Source organism: Calonectris borealis, chromosome 11 (assembly GCF_964195595.1).
Source record: "Calonectris borealis chromosome 11, bCalBor7.hap1.2, whole genome shotgun sequence".
NCBI classification, from domain to species: Eukaryota; Metazoa; Chordata; class Aves; order Procellariiformes; family Procellariidae; genus Calonectris; species Calonectris borealis.
Window position 1 is genome coordinate 11,216,483 of NC_134322.1, and position 15,832 is coordinate 11,232,314.

The 15,832-nt window shown below is 41.1% G+C and overlaps 1 protein-coding gene across 3 annotated transcripts in view; it reads left to right on the top strand.

Annotated features, from left to right (window-relative positions):
• HDGFL3 (HDGF like 3) overlaps positions 1-15,299 on the top strand; it is a 48,609-nt gene extending 33,310 nt beyond the window's left edge. For 2 of the 3 annotated variants that reach the window (XM_075159964.1, XM_075159965.1), the window contains 4 exons: positions 2,660-2,798; positions 4,098-4,256; positions 5,832-5,978; positions 13,430-14,576. In XM_075159964.1, coding sequence (XP_075016065.1) covers positions 2,660-2,798; positions 4,098-4,256; positions 5,832-5,978; positions 13,430-13,435 — 451 coding nt within the window. In that variant the 3' untranslated portion in view covers positions 13,436-14,576. Of the gene's footprint in view, positions 1-2,659; positions 2,799-4,097; positions 4,257-5,831; positions 5,979-13,429 lie in introns of all 3 variants that reach the window. The other variant, XM_075159966.1, reaches the window with a different exon arrangement.
• The last annotated feature ends 533 nt before the right edge of the window (positions 15,300-15,832 follow it).

Below are 15,832 nucleotides of genomic sequence, written 5' to 3' on the forward strand. Positions count from 1 at the left end.
TTAAACTATGTCAGAGGTAGTTAAAAAAAAAAAAACAGTTTCCATTTTGCATTAAATGTTTACATTTTAAAACTTTTCCTTCCCCACTTGCAGGGGACATGTTTTCTGGAATTTCTTAAAAAATGGAAAAATGAAATTATGATGACAGTTTAAATTTAATTTTAGAGGTTTGAAGCTTTATTAAAAATTTATTGTTTATTTTTGAATTTTAACATTATTCCAGAACATAATAAGCCCCATAGCTCATATGTCACATTTTATTTTAAAAATCTTTAAAGGCAGTTTCTGCTTAATAAAGATCAATAGCCTCTCTTCAGTTAAAATATTTCTTCCTATTGTTGTAATGAAACAACCTGATATTTTGATATATTATGATCTACTACTACTGTCACAAAATAATTTAAAAAGAATAAAATTCAAATAAACTTATGATGCTTTAAAATCAGAAATCAAAATGTAATTTTTTTTTTAATGGAAACATTTTTCTTGAGAAACATTTTGAGAAAAAAACTCTGACCACTTTTATTCTGAAATGAATGAATCCCAAACTGGTAATCTCTTTTGGTTTGGATTTTGTTAGCCCGTGATCTGACTGTAACATCTGAAACAGGAAAACAGTTTGTAGTAACTACCTTAATAATTTAAAAAACATAATTGTTGAAAATGAACTGTAGATTGCAGCTCCTTACTTTTATAGCAGAGCAGTGGAAACTGTTATCTCTCCCAGTGGCAATGAACGTATTTCAAACAAAGATGTAGACAGTTTTTTAGTGTTTACTATATATAAAAGGCTGTAGAAACATTTCCATACATTACTGTTGAGCTAAATTGAGGTGGTTTATGGTAAGTTTCATACAGTTTTCCTTCGTTATTTGTGTTAGAACTATTTGAATATATTTTTGGCAACAAGGAGACATCTCCTAGTATTAGCAAAAGCATAGATAAAATAATTTATTCAGATCCCTTGCTCTATTGTAGCCTTTAATTTTAAAGAGACATCTGTTAGTTTGGAAATCACTGTTTGGCTTTCAGGTAGAAATTAATTCTTGGCTTTGTAATTATATAATTGAGATATTTCTCAGTGAGACAACTGAGTGTGGATACCATTCTCTCTCCTGTGTGGTTAAAAGGAAGCTCTTTCCCCAGAGACTTGTCATCTGATGCATTTAGCCACCAGTTGGCTCTGTACTGGCAAACTTCTTGGCCAGTGGGATGATTTAAGTGAATGAAACTTTGCACATTCATAAATGCTGGGAAGAATCAGGGCGTAAATCAGTCATTAATCTAAATTAATGTTTACAGAAAGGAAGAAATATGATCCTGTGATTAAGGTATTAGACTGAGACTGAAGAGAGTTGGGTTTTCCTCTCTACTCTGCTATCAGTTTGAGTTTGACCTTGGGCAGATCTCTGTGCCTCAGAAGCTATTTGCAAAAAAGGGCAACTTCCCAACCTCATGGTGATGTTACAAGAATAAATGTGTTGTAACTGGTGGAGCTCCAAGATCCCATGGTGATGGAGACCATAGAGTTAACGTTAATTGCAAAGATCATCAGGAAAGTAGGACAGTGATTATAGTGAAGGACACTGTGACTTGCTTAGCTCCGGTCATTGATGACATGGAATCTTCCATGTGGGAATGAAGTATTTTTTTTGCCTTCACTGTTTTTAATTTAACTTACGATTAGCCATCCCAGTACCATGATACAGAGCACAGTAAACACACTGGATATAGACACCCAATGAAAAGGAAATTATGCTTTCTTCAGTTTTATATAAGAAGTTAGAATTTTACTGTAAAGTATGTAGAAAAAGCAGGATATATCACCACTCTTTTTTTTTTTTAATTATTTTTCCCTGCGTTGTGCTGCCTGTGCCTGAAATTAGTTGGCCTAGTGCATAGCTGACTTACGCAGCAGCAGAGCACAAAATCCCTCCTTTGCTGTGCTGTCTAAAAAACAATTTGGCCGCAAGCACCCTGTGTGTCTCATTGTTTCCTTGTATTACTCATCTGCCTATATTCTCCCATTGTTTCTTGTCTTATATGAAATTATAAGATTTTTGGGAAAGAGAACATTGTTATTGTGTTGGCACAGAATCTAGCATGTGGGGGGCTTATTCCAAGAAAGAAGCTCCTAGGCTTACTGGCAGTATAGATAATAATAAATGCCACTGCTTTTTCTGTTCAGTAGTACAAGGGATAAGTTTTGGCTCATGGGTTCTAAGCACTCCTTACATGTTTTGACTTTTCATATGGTATTTTTAGGCCTTTCTGGATTTGTAACACATAGGATTGGAAGTTTGGTCCCTTGCTATCGCAGGCAGTTACGTCATATAATCCCTTTCATAAACTGTTCAAGTGCCAGTTCCCAGCAGTAGTTAATATAATAAATGAGACTCGTTTTAGTTGTTTCTAGAGAGACCCAGCATGATTTTGCAACATCAAACATCAGAATGGTGAGACAATCCATTAAATCAGACTCACAGCAGTAACTCAAAGCCAGCGTGTTAAACAAACAAACAAACAAACAAAACTGAAAAAGAAATGATGGAATGAGCAGAAGAATAGGGAAAGCATTTGCACTGTTAATGGTTTGGGGTTTTTTTGAAGAGGAGGAATTTAAGTCCTTTTTTTTAACGTTACCTGTGTTAAAATGCAGTGCGTTCCTGGGGCCCAAAGACCTTTTCCCATATAAAGAATATAAAGATAAGTTTGGGAAGTCAAACAAGCGAAAAGGATTTAATGAAGGCCTGTGGGAAATAGAAAACAACCCTGGAGTAAAGTTTACTGGATATCAGGTAAATGACTTTCACTTCTATTCCTCCTTATCTTTCTTGTTTTCTTCTTTGAAGACTTCTTGTCAATGTAAACATTGTATGAGTGATGTGGAAGGCCCTGGTTTTGGTGGAGCTAGAAAGTTTCACAGCTTTTGTAATTATGTAATGTAAAGACAACCGTGGTCTTGCACTCTGTGACACTGAATTTTAAGCGTAGCTTTGCTTTCTGTGATATTCTGGGGCGGTGAAGTGGAAAATTCTGTAGCAGATTTAGTTGAATTAAAAATGGAAGGTTTTATTTACTCCAGTATAAACATGAATAATTTCTGACTTCTTCTTTCTGTTGTTTATTTTTATATCAGGTTCAGTGTATTTTACACAGATCTTAAGGTCACTGCACTTTTGATTTTTACATTGGTAATGTATAACACGTAGGACACCACTGCTAAATTTGTGAGAGGTGAGAAGGTGGAGGTTTAAGCTGCTGGTATGAGATAGTAGCTGCTGTACAACAGCTCTCCCTGTTGGATGTCTGGAGCAAAAAGTCAGTGAAGCTGGAGGGGAAGAAGAGTAGTTGGTGGGCTGTATAAAAACAAAGAACTTTTCTCATTAAAAAAATGTGGTCCTTTGAAGGCAGAAATCACCTCCAAAAGAAGGCAAACACCTATTACATTATTAGCACAAAACCTTACAAACCAGAGATACGGACCACCTGCAGACAAGCTGCTGCCCCTCTCAGTTCCTGTTTCATATTTTCAGCCCTACAGATGTTTTGAATACACTTGGGGATTTAAAAAAATCTGGTGAATAGTCTGTGGGAGATAGACTGTCAAAGAGCTCTCAGCCTTCTGGTCAGTGTTTGCTTTTTCCTAACACAGAGATCTTGCCCTTTCGGGGGTTTTGTAACAGCCATCTTCTCTCCTGAATAAGTCTCTCCTATTGCAGCCAAAGTCTAAAAGTTTCCATAGTTTTGCCCAAAGTAGAACATGCCAGGTCTCTCCACTGAGCAACTCTTAGTTCTCCGGCAAACACATTTTTGTTATCAGATCTTCTGTTTCTGTGTAAACCCTTCAGAACACGCTATCCCAGAATCTGCATCTGATAACTGTTTTCAAGGGGTGACTGAGAAAATTGCCTTTGCAGCCCTTTTTATTGATAATTGCAAGAATAACCTGAGCCCTTCCTAACTATAGCTACTAAAGCATAAGCTGTCTATTACCAGTATTTCTGTCTTTAATACAGAACAAAAATTAAGTAATAAATTTTAGTGATATTTTTGTTGTTTATGTTATTATTGTTATTCTTATTGTTATTTTAAAGGCAATTCAGCAACAGAGCTCATCAGAAACTGAAGGAGAAGGAGGAAATACAGCAGATGCCAGCAGTGAGGAGGAAGGTGATCGGGTAGAAGAAGATGGAAAAGGAAAAAGAAAGAATGAAAAAGCAGGCTCAAAACGGAAAAAATCCTACACTTCAAAGGTTATCTTCTGAGTTCTTCCATTGTTACCCATGTGCATTTATAATTAGAATACTGTCCACCTCATGGCAATCTGTTCTTCCTTCTTCAGCATTTTCGTTCCAGTAACGATGGTGTTCAAACAGGCAAAGGGAAGTGCTCTTGCTTTTGTAGATAGCTTGGTGAGACAGCAGTTGAAATACTCTGCCCTGTTCTAGTGCCCAGCTTTGAGAAGGAGGTGAAAGTATGGGAAGGAGTTCAGAAGGGCTGGAAAGAAAATCCATCCAAAGATGGATTGATAGGTTTGATCATCTTAGATAGGTATTTCCCCATGAAGAGCAAAAAAAAGCCTTGGGAGTGTGCCTCCTGGAAGCCATGAGCTCAAGTTTGGTTCCTGTCTGGGAGAGTTCAAGCTTCCCTCTCCTGTCTCCAGCGTGAGTGCCCCAGATGCCATGCTAAAAGATACGATAGGTCAGATGTGCTCAGCTGCTCCTGTTGCAGCTAAGTGTAAAATACTTCAGTACACGATACAGAATGGGAGGGAGGAAGAACTAATTCATTAAGCAGGGAGTAGGGCACTCAATTTGTAGATAAAAGACCTGCATTGTAGTACCTACCTGATCTGTTAATATCTAAGTAACAGTGTAGATGAGGAAGCTAAGAGTAATGTGTCTCCGACTGCCTCATAATGGCTGGTGAACGTAATCGCCTGCGTAGTGACAACTTTGGGTTCAGATACGCTTCTAACTTGTCACCTCGGTGAAAGGGAGCAACATTATAGTCACTTCCTCTGGCTCTGTGTGTGCCTCCAGGTCTGTACTTTGCTTAGTGGAAAGTGTGGCAGAATCATGTTCATTCACATTCATGTTATTCTTCTCTGAAAGTGAAAACTAAATGAAATGAAAAGAAGCAAGCAAACAATCTGATCCAGGCGCAATTTGGGAGAGAGCGGGAGTTTTTGTGGTTCATCCACTGAACAAAATGTATTAAGTAATTTCACCCCCTTTGTGTGTTTTACATTAGAAATTCAGGTCTGGTCTACCATCTTCTTTCCAGAAGACTCTGGGCAAACGGAGGATTAGGAAAATGGTGGCTTAATGCCACAATTTATCCTTTTGTACTGTAGAATTGCATAACATAAAGGGAGCAGAAAAGATGTATTGGTTCCACATGGCTGTAATGTTAATATATTAAAGCTGACAGCACTAAAAAAAGTATGGAAAGCAGCTCTGCTAATGTTATTCTCATTTTACATCTCTGTGTTTAATCAAAACTTTTGTCAAGCTGGCACCATCTGTTTCATTAACTAGCAAAACCTACAGGTGACCCAACACTAATACCCATCTCCTATTACTGTGTCAGTCTTACAGTCAGCTGTGCTGCCAACCTGCGTTGAACATACAGAATTTCTCCTTTTGCTTCAATGATGGCAGTAACTACTTCACCTGAAAAAGGCTTTTCACCCCACATATCCTCCCCAATATTCACCTTGAACAGGGAACCACATGATCAGACAGCATTCTACATACATTTCAAAAGTGTCTTTCTATGACTGAAGTTCAGTTTTTACTTTTTAACTTTGTTTTTTATCATTTTAGAAATCCTCCAAGCAGTCACGGAAATCTCCTGGAGATGAAGATGATAAGGACTGCAAAGAGGAAGAAAATAAGAGCAGCTCTGATGCTGGGGACGCAGGCAATGACACAAGAAACACTTCTTCAGATTTGCAGAAAACCAGTGAAGGGGTAATCTTCTGTTAATATCATTCACTTCCCATGCAGTTTTGGGGGGCTTTGGAGGTAGGGGTGAAAGACATTGCATTGCAGTGACCTGTGCATACCACATGTGATTTTTCACGTTTTCAGTGCATTTCAGTGCTCAGAATGGGTCTAGAACAGAAACATGGGACTGGTCCCTGCACTGGTACAAATTTTGCTCTAGAGAAACGACTAAATGAGAAAAGATACTATAAGCATTATTTTTGTTCCAACACTTGCATGGATGTCAGCTGAGAGGAACTACTGAAAACCATGAGCTGGAATGATGCAAAATTGATGTGAGAGCAGAATCAGACTGTTTGCGTAATGCATTTTGGCTCACTGAACAGTGGGAGCCTGCTTATCCTTTCACAGTTGTTTAAAATTTGTGCAGTCCAACTGACTTCTTTGGACTTCGTGAGGGTTCACGTGCACTTTACAGACTGTGCATACTGTGGGTTTTAGGGCAGATCCTGCTTGGGATGTGACCTTCCAAGGAGGGGATATACAGCCTGCTCCAGAGCAGGTTCATATGATCTTGTACGTTTGTGTCAGTTGTGTGTTCATGCCAGTATTATTTTGTTGTGACCACAACTGGAAGGAAGGCTGCTGAGCAGGGGAATTGGCATGGGAATTGGTTAATCGTCAGCCACCTTTAACAACCACTACTATTTCTGAGCCTTTGGAGCAGCACGAGCCGCCCTGCTCCAGCACTCACAGCTCCTGCTCAGAACCAGTTCTTGTGCAGTTTCCACGCCAAGGCTCTGCCACGTGGCCAGGCTGGGCTGTCACAGGAGCTGCTGAGTGACACGAATCCCCAGGTGTGAGAGGAAGCCAGCCAGCACAGGCTCTCATCTGACATTGCTGAGGTGCCTTAGCACCCAGCTGCGTGCTCAGCCTCAACCCTTTCTCACAAAACACAACCGCTGGGGAGCTGCTGTCGTCTCCTGCTTAAAGACTCCTCCCAGAGCTTCCTTTCCCTTGTCTCTCTCTGGTACAGTGGCTCCTCGCCTTATAAAGACCTTGATACGTGGCTCACGGGGTCAGGAAGATAATACGCCTTGACCCTCTCCCATTCACTCTGAACAAGCAGCTGGCTTGCGCCAGAGGCTGACACAAGGAGACACAACCTTCCCAGCACCTCACCCGCATGATCTGAGAGTCTGGGGCTGATGTGGCGAGCGCGCGGTGCATGTATCGCCCACGTTCTGGCTAGTGAACCCTGTGACACTTTCATATCTTCAAATAGGTATTTGAGTGAGAAAACTGGCCATAAGGTCCATCTGAGGTGGCAAGAGGTTCAGGAGGGCAGTGACAGGGATATGTCTGTGTACTTCAGGCATGTTCTCCGTGTAAGGACTAAATACTTACTGAGTTAGGTCAGTCACAGATTAGGTGGCTAAACAGTCACATAGGATGTTGGCTTTGTGGCCGGTGACATTCATAAGCTCTTCCTTCTGGATGTGACATGGCTTGTAACCACTGGAAGGTAGAGTCCAGCATGCTAGAACATCATGGTGGTCTGCAGCGTTTTCAGGATTGCAGATATTTCAGCCCCTGTGCTGAAATATCGTCAGCAGTCTCTGTGTCCTTCCTGCCAGCGCCAGCTCCACAGAAATACTCACAGTCCACATCGTCATACCCGTGTGAGGAGTTGGCTCTGCTCTGACTTCTGCAACCCCAGCACTCGGCCTTGACCTCACACTTGAACGACCAGTCTTTACCTAGATCTTGGATGCTTTTAACATTATGGGAAAGGTGGAGTTTTAGCAGCATGTACTAAAGAGACATGCAGAGACCGTTTTAAGGGCAGCTTGAGATAAAAGCACTGACAAGTTGGAAGAAATTCACATCCTGATCCAGGTATTTCACCTTGGGCATTTCTGCTGCAGAATCAGCATTTCACAAGTAAATCCTCTTTTTAGATTTTGGCAGTAGTGCAGTTCTCTTTTAGGACCAGGAGGGGACACTCCATCTCCTGGCATCCTCAAAGCCAGACCAGGTGTCTTTTTAGAAGGTATACCTTCATCAGACACAAGGCACTTGGGGAAAGAGTAACCAGATTGTTTTTTCAGTTGGTGTTAAAGAGCCAGTCACACAGCGTGTGTCTAGATGGGCCTCCTGGGGTACAGGGCCGGCTGTCCTGCAGCCACGTTCTGCTGGACATCCAGACTGGCAGTCTGCCGGAGGGTGTTGAGCTCCTCCAGCCCACACACTTGGACTCTCTTCTATAGAAAGGAAGGTCGAAAGAGACCAACACGTGCCTGCAGAACAGGGATATGGTCCTCTTGTTCACACACATGAATTCAGAAGAATGTCTAGGTCTGCTAAAAGACACCATCATAGATGAGATTATGGTCTCTTTAAAATCATTTAGCTTGTGAGAAGAGCATTGGACCGACAACACGCAGTCTGAAGAAGATAGGCTTCCTCCTCCCCAGCGTGCAGCGGGAGCTGCACACCCACCGCTTCGCCTTCCTGCGAGGCCAGCCAAGCTCAGGACGTTAATCTGGCCATGAGATGGCGCCAAGATCATACCAAAATGAACACTGGGGTGCAAACCTGCTCCCTCCCCCCAAAGGTAGGGTGCTGGGGACTGCGCGAGACTCACACCAGATACGAGTTTATTTGAAAATAACTTGTAGAAAGGTAGCATGAAGGCAAAGAGACGAGAAAAACAAGAGTTCAGAGCCCTGATCTCAAGGATAGACGTTTCATTCCCCTGGTTTTGCCACCGTGACCGGCTGCTTAAAAGATGCCTGGTAGTGGAGGCTGGGAAGGGCTGTGGAAGGCAGGCGGGCAGAAGGCTGCGGGCTCAGCTACCCTGCTTGTAGTGCTCCCCACGGGCTGCATCCTGGAGAGCCTTTGGCTCCTGTGCTCTGCACCTCCCAGGTCTCTGACCATGCAAGAGTTGCCTAAAGGACACAAGCAGCTTTTCTCTTAATAATGCTAATAATAATGAGGTAGCGATTATGTTTTATAAAGCCTGGACTGCAGGCTGAAGACACATCTCCCCTCTTCAGACCAGAGGGAACTTTGCCTTTTAATTACACTCTTACCCTCAGCATTATGGGGATCTTCTTGGGTTAACAGCTGAAGTCAAATGATTGCAGGAGCATCTTCACCTATATTTTTTAATGAAATTTCTAACCTCCAGGTGGTAGAGGAAAGCTTGAAAATGTGAAGTGATGGCTTCCTAAAGACTCAAAACCCAGAGCAAATAAAAAGTACTTCCAAAGCTATGATATTTTTTTAGCCAATTTCATACTGTTCAAGGGCTCAACTTGTGATTTTCTTTTTATACCTGGGGTTGACAAAGCTGCTTCTTATCTCCATCCCATACTTCCTCAACTATTCTTGAGGACTACAGGCACTCTCAACAGAAGAAACATTAGCTTCCTCAGACTCAGCCACAGTTTAGAATTACGTCCTGCCACTACCTGTTTCTCAAGCTCTTTCTCTCACTGCTGTTCTTTGGCTGATTCCTTCCCCAGAAAGATGCAAAGCCTGAACCTCACGGTTTTATTATCTAATATTAATTAACTAATAATATATTAAGACAGCCCATCCCAGAGCTTGCACAAGTCAAGAGTCACAGACACATACCCCACATGACAGTCCTCTGCTATTAAATACTAAATTGTTTTGGCTTTCTCAAAACACCACATAAACAGAATATTCCAGTGGAAAGGTATTCATGGCTCTGTGTTGTTTACTTTCTGTGGTACAAAATTAGCTCATAAATCAGTGAATTCATGGCAGCAGATTTACATTCCGCATTTAAATCTCCAGTGACTTGTGTGTTTGGTTCTTGGCTGGCATAACTCTGAATCTTTATAACTGAACACCTAAGTTGCTTTTTACTTTTACTCTCTGGATACCCGTATAATGACGTTTGAAAGCTGGCTGTAGTCAGCACTCAGGGTATGTGGCAAGTTTTTCTTTTGGTATTCATTACTTTAGTTACAGTCTGGACATTGTGTTGGTAAATGAGGCATTCTCTTTGTATACGGATGCATGTGGCTGCCTTTCAGGAGGTGAATGATTTTACCGAGTCTTTGAAAAATAATAGATTTGTTAGAAATTAAATACTTTTTTTTTTTTGCTCCTGGTACGGCCTGAATATTAAAGTGGGGTAAAGGACTGTGATCTTTTTACTCACGCTGACAATCAGTTACTAACATGGGCGTCAGTGGATCTATTTGTGGAGGTGACTGCTTGCCAGCATGAATAAGAGGATCAAAATCTGGTCCAAAATTACTGCCATCTGATACTATTGCAATTGGGAGAACATATTTAAAACAGCCTGTGTCCAGGACATATTTTTTGTTGTGATGTGCTTGTGGGGTAGCAACAATTCCAGCTACTGCTGTGAAAGACAAGTGTTATATGGCAAAACTGGCCAGAGAAACACAGGTTCATTGTGTCCTTCTGATGTGGTTTTGAGATGTTTGGTTCCTTTGCTCTTCCTTCTTTACTTCTCAAGAACAACATTGGTTACGCTGCATAACAGGTTTGGAGTTTTATCAACATTAAAAGCATAGCATGTAGGGCTCTATTCAATGTAAAAGCATTTATTGGTCATTTTTCTAGAAAATGAAAACCGAGTATGTATTTCTGTCTGAATTTTTTTCAGCAATTTGAAGTAAGTTAAAATCTGCCTGTCCAAAAAGATAACATTTGTAAAAATGTGTTTAACTATTGCACAGTAAAAATTTCTATGTAAAAATCAAATAGTGGCATACTCTCTGGTGTAAAGAGGTGTGTTTGCTGCTGCCTTCATATAGCTCAGGAGAACAGCACTGCTAAATAAGGCAATGGGACATAACTAAGGAGAAACATAGATGTCTGAATGCAAGTTGAGATTAAAGCAGCCAGTATAGATGAAATACACTCTTTGCATCTCTCTTACATTGAATCCTGTAACCATTTTGACCTCAAACCAGCATGGAATAACAATGATCGTACAGAGCAAGTAAATAATTATCCTTCTGCCCATCCAGCAAGAGCTTTTAAAGTACAGGATGGCTGAGTCAGTTGCCAGATACTGTTGAGGAAGGAATTTTCAGTGCCAGAAAAAACAAGGCAATTTGTGGATTTAGTTTTATTCCCTGCTCTCTGTGTTCTCTGTCCTTCAATTTTATTGATGACTGAAATTTTTCACTCCAATCAGTCAGATTCTGTGCTGTTTCTTTTGTGTGCAGTAGCGTTGGTCAGTGCGGCACACGTTGTACGATACCTTACAGTAAAGCTGAGAGACTTGTTCAAACAAAGATGATGCGAGTTGTTCTGTTTCTGAAGAGATGTGAAACCATGGAGACCATGGAGACTGCTCAGCTCTGCCGCATCCTTGCTCAGCGGCTGCCGCGGGAGCCTGGCAGCGCGTGCTGCCTGGGTCGGGGAAGGAGCCGAGGTCCCTGTGCAGCCCCGCTGGCCCCAGCGGCTGCCTGCATCGGAGGAGAAAACTGCTGACTTCTGGGGCACCTGGGAGTCCGCCTGGGAGGCAAAATGTGTGTCATGCTGGAAGATGGTACTGGAAACTGTGAAAATCCTAGAGGATGATTTACATACCTGGCTTTGTGCCACACCGTGGCCCAATGGACCTATCTGTGAGACAGTGGGGAGTGGCAGTATTAATGCTCCCAGCGCCCCACGTGAGAATGGTGCCTACCCAATCTTCTGGCCTTAGCCCAGAGGGGAATTGTTGTTAATACGTGCAAAGGTCTCAGACTCCGAAAGGACAGCTTTCCTGACTGGATCTGAGAGCAATACCGCAGGGACTGACTGCTTCACCACCATCCTGCCTGTCAGTGCTGGCTAGCAGCTGTCATTAAGAACGTTAGCAGAAGGCATGGTTTGATTGACTAATCGTTTGTAGTTGTTTTAATGGGTGCCTGCACTTCCCTCTGAAGGGAAAGAAAAGGCAGTGAACCCCTCCAAGCCACGTCTCCAAAGCATCTGTCAGTATCATCTCATTGACTCTTGAACAGGAGAGAGGTCAATGGAAGTGCGGTGCTCTGGATGAGCAGCGCCCTGTTTCACCTTTTGGGGGGAGGCAGGGCTCCGGCAGTTCCTGTAAGCCATCATTACGTGCATGAGCATTTTAGAATAACCCCTTACCATGTGTCGTTAGTCAGGATGTACCAGGACCTCCCACACAGAAACCGCAGGTTTCCATTACTTGCTGTTTGCAAACCCCTTGTCGTAGGAGGGAAGAACCACACTGAACAAACACAGCCCTTCGTTCAGAGGTGCAGCAAGCAGATTGGGATCCCAGACTGCTAAGTGGGCACTTGTATGCTCTTATCCTCTTGGATAGAGAAGCATGGTCCGCTATAGCCATGGCATCACACACAGCAGGTACGATGGGCCAGAGGGGGAGAGAGCTTAGGCAGCACACTGCTAGTGCAGGGATGTTAAAATGTCTTCTTTTCATATTCTCCTCCGGACCCTGTGTAAAATGAAAATTCCGTCATCCCCAGTGGATTTAACCTGTACCCCCCACTTATTTCTTGATGTTGATTTTTTTTCTTGGATGATCACGCCAAAGACGGCACCAATTCTTTGATACTGCTTGTGTGTTGTGTTTCTTTCCGTCCATCAGGGTGTGGGTGGACCCGCATTCACGCTCTGAATTCTTTACAAAGCAGAAGGGACGTCTTGCTCAGGGTTAGGTAGTCCTGTAGCGTTGCATGTCTTCATGTTGTTGGACAAAAGTAGTTTGTCCCTGTGCCTGTAGGTGGGTTGTGCTCTCTCTGTTTAATACGAAGAAACCGAGACTTGGAGACACTTGCCGTGATCACACGAGGACAGTCTGATCCTGTTCCCACTAACGTCAGTGGAAGCAAGAGCTGACCTTGACTCAGTCATGAAGTGGGAGTTTCTTCCTTTTCTGTCATCACCTTACAGTGAACTCCAAGCCAAACCGTTTCCTTTTCAGAAGCAACGTTAGCTATGAAAACTGTTTATCTTTCTTCATCCTTGCTAAGTGTTCCTTTGTTTCAGCAGAAGGGTGTTCTCATCGCAAGGCGTTCAGGAATGCAGCAGGGCCTGAGCTTTTGCGTGAAGCGTGTCAGTGATTTAGTGCAGTGGAAAAATGTGAAATTTGGTTGTGTGTGAAGTATACTATAAGATTCGTAATTAAGCGATTGGGGAAAACCAAAAACAACCCACATACATGACTCGAGCTGCTTATTTGAATAAAGCCCTAAATGTTTACTTTTAAACGGTATTCTTTTATATTTTGTAGTGGTATGTTTAGTTGATGTAACGTAAGCAGTTTCCTCTAGAAAAAAATTTCTGTTCAAACAGACCCGTGACTGTGACTTTGACCCCTTATACCTGTGACTTTGAAGTGTGGGAATATGGCATTAATTATATCAAGCAAGTTGCAGCACGCTCTTTCTTACATTAAATGTGATTTTTTTTTTCTCTTTCAGACTTAACCAACATAATGACTGCTGAATATTAAGGGAAAACACAAGAAGGTTACATGTTTGGTTGTCTAATATTCTTGGATTTGATATGAGTCACCACATCTGTTCATTAGTATCATCAACAGCATCCCAGTTTGTATGCACATTATTCACATTCCTATCTGTTGTGTTTGCAGAAATGACATTTGCCCTTTTTTCTAAGGGTTACTTTTTGATTTTCATATTATTTGGTTGCATGAAGTTGCCCTTTACCAGTGGCTGAGGTTTATGAAGATATCGCATACTTGAACATGTTTTAGATTCCTTTTCTAGATAGAAAAGGTGTAACTCCAAATTATATCATTCTAAATCAGCATTTTTTTAAAAACAAGTAAATCTTAGAAATGAGTCCCCTCCATACGAGACTACAACAGTATCTTCCACCTACAAACATAATTTTAAATTTCCCTATATCCATACTTTCTTGATTTTTGATCAGTTTACAACATAAAAGAAAAATTCTTCAGTTGAGATCACCGCCAAGTTCAATAATGTAATAAAATACCTTTCCTTATTAGAAGTACCTAGCTAGTTATACTCTTAATACTTCTCAAAATCATGATGTAATGTACACTATCTGACTTAGTTCCTATATGTGGAGTTAGTGAAAGTCTTTTTGTGTTTCTTTAGATTAATACAAGGATTTTTTCCAATGCCAACACAATTTGAAATCATTCATTTGGATGCTTTCCATTTTTAAGCTTACTGTGATATAGAACCCTATGGGAAACCAAAAGAAAACATCAATTTTAAATAATGAAAGGCTTAAAAAAGGATGCTGTCATTCTGGCTTTTTTTTCCTTTTGGAAATAGAACTAGACTAGTAAGTAAGCATTCCAAATCCATTATTCTGTGTACATTATTGTTGCTATTGTGATAATAGAGATTTTTATTTATTTTTATGCCAGCTTTTATTGTGAAAACATATTTAGTCTGGTTTTATCAATCCTTGTTATGCTTGTCCTTGGAACATCTTTTGCGTATTCAAGGTTTGTAGTTGACGAGTTTACTGTAAAAAACTAAAAAAAAACCACAACAAAAAAACAAAAAACAAAACAAAAAGAAAACAAAAAAATGTATTGTTTTTACAGAATAAATTTATTGGAATGTGTATTGGGAGTAAGGTTTGAGGTTGTAAGCAACTAAGTTAGCGTCATATTTGGCTTCATACGTGTAATAATGTGAGGTATTAATGTAAGTCAAGTATTAAAGCAAAACATTCTGTTAACATGAGTTGACCATAATAGATACAAGTGCAGGTGAGATCTTTATTTTTTCTGTACTTTGCCTTTTCGGGATAACAGGAGGTTATTAAATTCACCTTGAATGTATTCAAAGTTTCTTTAAAAACATTAGAGGTAACATCAGAGGCTCAAATAACTGTTTGTGAGCCAGCATGTCCTATTACAGCCCAACAGCTCTGGGTTTGTTTTCTTGGGAGGACGTACTGGGATGGAGCTATCCCCAATTCTAGCGTACATGGAAGGAGCCCACACCAGGGAGGCCGGGTGCTGGAGGAAATTACTGCTGAGTCCCTTTTTGCCCAGAAGCATTGTCTGAGATGCGTTGTTTCGGGCCTGCCCCTTTGGCTGGAGGTAGAAAACCGTGGGTTCTCTCGTCTGAGCACTGCGGTGAACTACACCTCAGTGTTCCGCGGGAGAGGGTTAAAGCATGGATTTCTGGCTGCTCTGAAAGTCCCCTTGTGCAGGGTGCAACACGCATGCGCATGAGCTGATGCTTTCTTGTTACTGATTAGGTTTAAAAAGAAAATTAAATTCTCTAAATCCAAACAGCCAAGAATAAACATCCCAAAATAAAGTGTTTCCAGTTAAAATGTATCAGCTAATTTCATCTGTGAGAAAGGCACTAAACGTACTGCTTTTAGTATAAATACACAGAGAAGTCATAGAAATAGTTGTAATTGCAAACAGAAACAAACTACACAAACCAAGGTCGCTGTATTTGCCGCTACTTGTTTATGACCCAACAGCATTAGCAAAAGTAGCTGCAGAGAAGAACACGGCCAAAAAACCCTCCTCTGAAAATGCATGCTACGGTGTAAGCCCAATTGTTCGAGGTAATGAGCCCTCCGTGCCCAGTTCAGAAGTGCTAGTAAGCACGTGCTTAACTTCAAGCAGATGAGCAGTCCTTGCAGAAGTGAATCCTTAAAAGAACTAACAAAACTATATGATTTGCTTATCATATATGGAGTCTTACCATAAGAGTTGATTGCTTCTTAAAAGATTTCTTGGGACTTCTAACAAGGCTGACCCACAAGACATACTTTTTGACAAATAAAACATGTGCATGTGACAGAGTTATGTATGTTAATTTTTCACACTTCAAAATATTGACCTTCACATCCTA